The sequence below is a fragment of the Hydra vulgaris genome, chromosome 14 (genome assembly GCF_038396675.1).
Source record: "Hydra vulgaris chromosome 14, alternate assembly HydraT2T_AEP".
In the NCBI taxonomy this organism is placed as follows: Eukaryota; Metazoa; Cnidaria; class Hydrozoa; order Anthoathecata; family Hydridae; genus Hydra; species Hydra vulgaris.
Window position 1 is genome coordinate 15,244,957 of NC_088933.1, and position 8,834 is coordinate 15,253,790.

Here is an 8,834-nt window from a genome sequence, read left to right on the forward strand (position 1 = left end):
TGCATTCGATTTGATGAAAGAGAAAAAGGAAATAAAACGGTTTATTGACAAACTTGCACCTTTAAGAAATGTAATGGAAATTTTTATTAATAAATGTAAGAGAAACTACAATCCAAGTGTATATCTTACTGTTGATGAGCAACTAATTACATTTAGGGGACATTGTACATTTAAGATGTTTATATCTTCTAAGCCAGGTCAGAATGGGACGCAGATAAGGATATTAAGTGATGCTGAAACCTCTTATTTCATAAACTTGCAACCTTATGTTGGTAGAGTAAATGGAGTACGTTATGTTGGTACACGAATGGTTCTTGAACTAACTGATCACTTAAATGGAAGTGGTAGACACATAACAGCTAATAGTTTTTTAAAAACATTCATCTTGCACGTTCATTGCCAGGACGTAAAATGATATACACTGGCGCCATTAAAAAAAATAAAGGAGATATATCAAATAAGTTATTGCCAGCCTTACATTGACCAGTTTACTCTAGCATTTCTGGTTTTCAAAATGACTCTACTATAGTTTCTTAAGTACTTAAGAGAAAAAAAGCTGCAATATTATCAACCTTCCATCACAGTAATAAGATTGACCATAATGAACCAAAAAAAACAATATAATGTTCTAAATTACAACAAATACAAACGTGGAGTTGACCCGTTCGATCAGGTTGTCTGGTACTACTCAAGTCGCCGAAAGAGTAAAACATTTACAATGTTTTGTAATATTTTGGATATTGCAGCATACAATGCTTTGATTTTATTCTTTTTAATTCCAAATTATAAAAACGGGACTTTTCATTGAAGAAGAGAATTTTTTTAAAAATTATCAAAAATTCTAATTAAAAAATTTGATGCAAATGACAATCTTCTACAAATAGCTGCAAATAATTATCTTTGCCAAGTAGTTGCACAAAATAACCTAATAAATCAAAGTCAACCAATTCAAGAGCAGCATATAGAATGATGCTATATGTGTCCTCGTGTTCATGACAAAAAAACCTGTCTGCAATGTGCATCATGTAGCCATTTTGTTTGCAAGACTCATAAAAAATTTTTTTGCAATAGCCTCAACTTGGTCCCCTCAAATTGAGAGAGCGGGGGTTATTCTTTACATGATCTTTATGATCATGTAAAGAATAACCCCCCGTATATATATATATATATATATATATATATATATATATATATATATATATAATATATATATATATATATATATATATATATATGTATATATATAACAAGTATATATATAACCAGTGTATATATATAACCACTATACTAACCAGTTAATAAAGTTTAAAAACAATTCACAAAAAACATGGCGTTTAAATGACGTCATTTGTAAAAAAAGTATAAATTGTAACAGCCTTCCGAAAATACTCATTATAAATAACAGCGAAATTGTTAATGAATCTTTAATTGCTCAATCGTTTAATCATGCATTTGTTAATTCAGGCGTAAATTTAGCATCAAAAATTAAAGTTAATAAATCTGATTTTAAATCATACCTAACCGCTAATAATGCCATAATGGAAAGTAATAAATTAACGGAAAAAGAATTATTAAATGCTGCCTCTAATTTAAAACCAAACAAAGGTCTAGGCGTTGACGATGTTTGCAGTAATGTAATAATAAAATCAATTTCTCATTTAAAATCTCCGCTCATGCATATTTTTACTTTGTCTCTTGAACAAGGAATCTTTCCTGATAAACTTAAACTTGCAAGGGTAGTACCAGTCTTTAAATCTGGAGATGATACCAGCATTTCCAATTACAGACCAATCTCAATACTACCACGTCTTTCAAAACTATTAGAATACACTATGCATCATAGACTATTTACTTTTCTTGAAAATAACAACCTTTTTTATAGTAAACAATTTGGATTTAAAAAAAGTCATTCCACAGATCAAGCAATTATTCATCTTGTTCAAAATATTTTTAAGGCTTTTGATGGAAATAAATATACGTTAGGTGTATTTATTGATCTTAGCAAAGCGTTTGACACTGTTGATCATTATATTCTATTAAATAAACTAGAAAATTACGGGAAGCACTCAAATTTTAAATGGTTTCAAAGCTATTTGTCAAATAGGAAATTCATTTAGCTGCGGAAAAACTGATAATATGAATATAAAATGTGGTGCTCCACAAGGGTCAATTTTAGGACCACTCTTATTTTTAATTTATATTAATGATTTAAGCAAATCTTGTAAGTTACTAGACACTATTTTGTTTGCGGATAATACAAATTTGTTTCACGCTTTTCACGATATTAAAATGTTGATTAATTCAGTAAAAACATGAAACTCATAAAACTCACAGAATAGCTTAGTGCAAATAAATTATCAATTAATTTAGATAAAACAAAATATTCTTTTTTCCATCGCTTTCATGAACGCGATAAAATCCATTTAGAATTTCCAAAACTTTATATTGGCAGTCAATTTATAAAAAGAAAACAATCATTAAAATTTTTAGGAGTACTCCTTGACGAAAACGTTACTTGGACAAATCATATACATTATCTTGAAAGTAAAATCTCAAGAAATATTGGCCTACTTTATAAATCAAGGCCATTTTTAAATCAAACTAGTTTAAAATTGTTGTATTTTTCCTTTATTCATAGTTATCTGAACTACGCAAAGATTGCTTGGTGTAGCACAAATATAAACAAAATTAAAAATCTTTTTAATAAACAAAAACATGCAATGAGAATAATATGTAATGTTGGCCGTTTTACTCACTCCAAAGAACTATTTATAATGCTGAATATACTCAATGTCTACCAAATAAATATTTTTCATCTTTTAATTTTCATGTATAAAGTTAATAAAAGAACAACACTAAACATTTTTAATTCGTTATTCAAAAAAAATAAACATAGATACTTAACCATATACTCAAACAACACCTATATTCAGCCCAAAAATTTTAATGCCACAACTGAGTTTTCATTATCCATTAGAGGACCAAAAGTATGGAATAAAATCCTTTCTAATAAACTTGAAACCCTTGACGAATTTAAAGTAAAATTGAAGCAAATGCTCCTAGTTAGTGATGGAGTGCTTGACTTTTTCGGGTGACACAGATAAATTTTTTCAATTTAGTTTAAAGTTTATCTTTGTCAACCTTTTTATGGATTTGGTTCAAGCATGCTTAAGTACATAAAAATTATTTTTAATTGGAAAGGTTCAATTTCTTCTCAATTCTGTGTTTTATAAATAATTTTAGTATTTAATCTTAATTAATTAAAAAAAAAAAAAAAAAAAGTTGTTTAAAACCTTTTTTTTTAATTTTATTTTTTATTGCAAGTTTTACTTTGTGCAAGTTTATATTAATCTCTATATACTTGTTTATTTAGTATTTATTTCTAGGAATTTGTTATTTTACTTTTTATTGATTATTTTATTACTAAATAAGAATTTTTTTTTTTTTAATTTTTAAATTTTGTTTTTTTTTTTTTTTAAAAAAAAATTCTTTATGACCCTGTAACTTTTTGTTTTTGTTTTATCCTTTTAAAAATAAAGTCTTTTTTTATATATATTGGTAACATTTATATATTTTATACGAAATTATTTATTTTTTTACGAAATCATTCTCGGGGTTTGGTAATAAGACAAATTGGGTCTTCTTCGTGACCCGGCCATCTGTATATTAAAAATATTTGTTGTATTTATATTTTTATATGGCAAAAAATGGAGAGAGAGAAATATATATATATATATATATATATATATATATATATATATATATATATATATATATATATATATATATATATATATATATATATATATATTAGGGGTAGTCATTTTGAGGGAATTTTTGAAAACGAAGTACATATCCAGCTAAAGTTGGAGCAAATATGCTAAAACTTAGTCAAAAAATTTTTTAGGTCAATCGGGTGACTTTTAAGTCCTCCTCAAGACTGAAGTTGTTAAGAAATTGTTCTTCAAAAAAGAAAAAATAGGGTGTGTTTAGGGTGTTTGAGGGGGATTTAAATGAAAAAATTATTTCCATTTTTTTTTGTTTGTTTGTTATTTGTTATCTATATTTTCATTTTAAAAGGGTATGTCATCATTTTTTTTTATATATTCTCGGTTAAAACGATATTTAAGAAATCAAAAAATGAAAAGTTTAAGTTACGCAAGTGGTTATGAAATCAGCAAATTATGTTATCAACCAAAAAAACTAACTCTTTTGAACTAAACAAGTAATTTACCATTTAATAAAAACCTTTACAAATACTATCAAGACAAAAATTATGCATTAATTGAAATAAGTATTTTAAAATGAACAACAATTTCCTAAGTCTATAATTTCCTCTTCTTTAGTTTAGAGAGTGACATCAGGCTTTCTGATAGTTTTTTTGTTGCAATATTACTTTTTCCCACACCAAAAACTTTGAAAGTTGACCTTACTTTGTCGACGGTTAAAAGTCTGTTCTGCTTGTCATCTTCATTTTCGTATCTTTGCACAAACTGCTGCATCATTCCAATTGCTCGCTCAGAATGATCATTGACAACAATTAACATTTTGGCAAAGTTTTTAAAATTCTTAAACGAAGACTGGGTGTGCCAATATTGGGGTAAAAGTGACAACCAGTCTCTCACTCTCTGATTATCCAACCCTATCATTGAAAAAAATTAAATATGAAAACTCATTAACCAAAAGAGAGAGAGTTGGTACCTTCATATTATTTATGATATTAATCTCGTCTATTCGTTCTTTGCTTCTATGTTTAAAAAAATCTGGATCCGGCATTTGAAAGGAAAGCAAAGCATCTGCAATGGCTGTTTTTTTATCCATAGAAATATTTTTATCCAAAAGAGCCAAGGGAATAATTGTTGAATCAAGATAACATGTATGCTTATAAAGAGATGCTAACACAGCGTCTACTGCCTCCGGATTGGAGCAAACTTTCTTATACTCATTCATCTGAAAGATTGCATCAAGATCAGACGCAGGAGATTGAATTGTTTTATGTGCTTGAAGGTACCACCTTGTGTAAAAATATACTATGAACTCGCAGATGAGTTTTAAATCTTCGCGAAGATTATCATTTTCTTGCACAAATGTCAGTTGCTTGCACAAAAGCTGAAGTTTAAGATAGTATAAACTCTTGCCTAAAAACCTAGCATGATGAACAGCTCCAGTTTTCTTTAGCTTGAAATGTGCAGAAGGGGATAAATACTGCATGGTTAGTTCAGCCAACTCTCTTCGGTCATTCCTCATATTGTGTTTTTTAGTAATATAGGTCTCACAGTAATCTAAAGTTTTCCTTGCAGCTTCCTTCAAAACTGTTCCTTCAACGGTTTTCCAATCAAAAGAGGTCAGGTTATTTTTGTCGTATTTGAATTTAGGGTTTTCAAACATATGTTTGAACTTTACGAATAAGGGATTTTCAGGCCCTACGCTATTCTCTTTTATCACTGCTTCACAGAAATGAACCATTCTAAGCTCAATGATATGATGCCTACATGCTAGTAGAAGAAGGTATATGTCTACCTCTTTTGCAATCCTAATAAGTGATCCTTTCTTAGAACCAGGTACTCCAAGAAGATGCGACACCCCCTCAATATTAAAGAGCACAGCTAATCTTTCATTCTTCAATCTTTTTTCCTGATTCGTTTCAAACAAAGTCTTTCCGTCAAAATGAATTATACAGGGATAACGGCTTTTTTCCAAGGCCTTCTTTATATCTAATTTAGCAATTTCTGCAGTATCCTTAGCAGTTTTTTTCATCTTCCTTAATGCAGTTGAAGCACTGGCTTTGCATTTTGCGATATCAAATCCACAATCTTGAAGAATTGCTCCAGTTACTTTTTGTAAGACATTCAGGGAGATATCATTTGCTGTAGCTATGATAGATACATTTCCATAAAAAATATTCATAGGGACTTTGGCAGTAATGTTACAATCATCTGCTCTTCTATGATGCCAAACTTCGGGTTCAAATTCTGAATCAGAATCAGCGCTAGTGTCAGTGAAACTCAAGTCTAATTCTGAGGTAGCGTCAATCTTAGGAGATTCGTCTTCTAGCCTTGTCCTCTTCCTCACACCTTCAGAAACCTAAAATTTACTTTAACATGGTATATGTGTATTAACAAATAATGTATGTTAAATTAGCAAATTTTAATAAAAAGGTCAAATTAACCCACTAAAAACAACATAAAACCTTTTTGCTAAATTTTCTATCTTCTGATCCCAAACTAAAATGTCTCGGTCCTTCCTGGTCTTCCAAAAAAGTTAAATCATCGTGTTTATCTTTATCTGAGCGTTTTTTATCCTTCCTAATTTGGTTCTTTAAATCTGTAGAACCAATCCAAAACAGCTTTTTCAAAAATGAAATAAACTCCCCTTAATTAACCTTGTCTCTAGCTGATCCTCTGTATTTATTTCTACTCAAATCTGAATACTTCTTGTCCATCTTCATTAGGTTCTTGATAATATTTTTATCTGACATTACTTGAAATCCCGCTTTAAGCCATGGTCTTTTAATTAAGCCTAAAATGCATTCACAATCATCTACTTCATATCTCTTGTAACCCTGAATCTTGTTAGGAGGGCATGATAAAATTTTTGATTTCTTAACATTATGAGGAAGAAGTGATCTTCGGTAGGCAATGTGTTGAAGAATATCCATTCCAGTAAAAAAATCAATATTCTAATTTTTAACAAAAAGTTTAAAATTCAAAACAATTTTTTTAAATTAGATATGTATATGTAATAGCTGGTTTAGCCTCATTTATGATAAAAAGTTTGCTTTTGCTTGATCTGAGAAACCTTCTCTTCCTAATATCTTTTACAATTTTTTTTTCCATTTTTGTATTCAATCTAAATAGATTTAATGGTTTGTAATTAGTTAAAAACTTCAATACAATTTTACTTTATATTGCAATTCGATTAATAACAATCAAGTAAATACGAAACTTATTTACAAAAATAAAACAACGTAACGCAATTTCACGTACAATTTGTTTATAAAAACGCTTAAAGACTTAAAACATACAGTGCAGGATCTTCAGCACATTTTCTTCTGCATTATTTTATTAGAATTTTTTAATTGTTGCCGATTTTCGTAACCATGCGTAACATAAAATTTTCATTTTTTCCTTTCGTATATATCGTTTTAACCAAGAATATGTAAAAAACATGATGACATACCCTTTTAAAATGAAAATATAGATAACAAGTAACAAAAAAAAAAAAAAATGAAGATAACTTTTTCATTTAAGTCCCCCTCAAACACCCTGAACACACCCTATTTTTTTTTCAAAGCAACTTTAGTCTGGAGGGGGACTTAAAAGTCACCCGATTGACCTAAAAAATTTTTTGACTAAGTTTTAGCATATTTGCTCCAACTTTAGCTGGGTATGTACTTCGTTTTCAAAAATTCCCTCAAAATGACTACCCCTAATATATATATATATATATATATATATATATATATATATATATATATATATATATATATATATATATATATATATATATATATTAATGTAATATTTGTATTATATAGTAATGTAATATTTTACGAGCTGATGATGCTGGTATCCATAACCCAGTGAAAATTTCTCAAAATAAAATAAATTATTGTTTGTATTAAGAGAATTCGTATTGTTTGATGTTTTCTTATTAATATATATATATATATATATATATATATATATATATATATATATATATATATATATATATATATATATATCTATATATATATATATATATATATATATATATATATATATATATATATATATATATATATATATATATATATATATATATATATATATATATATATATATTTATATATTATCGTATTTTTTTATTTTTTATCATATTTTTACTAAGTATATTAACAAAATTTTATTCAATTTTTGAACGAAAAACCATCGTGATATTCCAAGACCCCTCTTGATCGTCTATAAAATGATCAACTGAGCTAGTCATGGCCACTCCTGAAGACTTAATGTTCCCAGTTTCAAACTCTGTGACCGCAATTACCTATGCAGCATTTGATATAGATGTTATCTATATGAAAAACATCAAGACATCTCAAGACCACCCTTGACCACTACTAAAATGACAATTTGAGCGGAAATAACCAATTCTAAGGATCAAATATGCCCAAAATTAAATTCCCTGGCTGCAGTTACCCATATTTAGATATACAACATTTCCATCTAATTTAAAAACCCTGACCACCCTTGACAAGCCCTATCACAACCACTTGTGTGGTCATGACCACTCATATAAATAAAAAACCTCTATAAACATGTTTCATATGTTTTTATATAACCCATAAATAGTTTTGCCATTTTTAGACAATTCTGGCCTACTGTGCACTGCACAGTGGGCCAAGGTCGACATAAAATGGAAAAAAATCATAACTCCTTTATTTTGAAAGTTTTCAAATTGAAATTTTTATCAGTGACCCTAGTCATCATAAAGATCATTTTAAAAAAATTATTTTTTTTGCAGATGCTAGCATCATAAATACCCTATTAGAAAAGGGTGCACAGGACGTTAGGGATTTTAGAAGTAATTTTTAGCTGTTTTTAGAAACAGTTTTTCTCAGATTCGAAGCATTAATTAATTAAAATGTTTGTTACGTGTTGGACCCCTTCTTATAAACAAAGAAACGTTTGTTTATTAGATATTTTATCAGAAATCAGATTAAAAAAAAAAACTTAAAATTAAAAAAAAATTTCAACAAAAGTTTAATATAATCTCTGTTAAGTTCAAGTTCTTTAATAAATATTGAACTCCTTCTTAGTGAGCTAATAATTGGATCGGAAATGCACAATAATGTT

At 28.1% G+C, this 8,834-nt stretch overlaps 1 protein-coding gene across 1 annotated transcript; it reads right to left on the bottom strand.

Moving 5' to 3' along the window:
• Positions 1 to 4,210: 4,210 nt before the first annotated feature.
• LOC136090711 (uncharacterized) lies at positions 4,211 to 6,849 on the bottom strand. Its single transcript, XM_065817562.1, has 2 exons — positions 6,191 to 6,849; positions 4,211 to 6,084 (listed from the first exon to the last, which is right to left on the bottom strand). Exon 2 carries the CDS (start codon positions 5,905 to 5,907, stop codon positions 4,633 to 4,635), a length of 1,275 nt encoding a protein of 424 aa, XP_065673634.1. The 5' UTR covers positions 5,908 to 6,084; positions 6,191 to 6,849; the 3' UTR covers positions 4,211 to 4,632.
• Positions 6,850 to 8,834: the final 1,985 nt, after the last annotated feature.

Coding starts and splice junctions, on each gene's coding strand:
- LOC136090711 (XM_065817562.1), bottom strand. CDS start 5,907: ATGAATATTTTTTATGGAAATGTATCTATCATAGCTACAGCAAATGAT.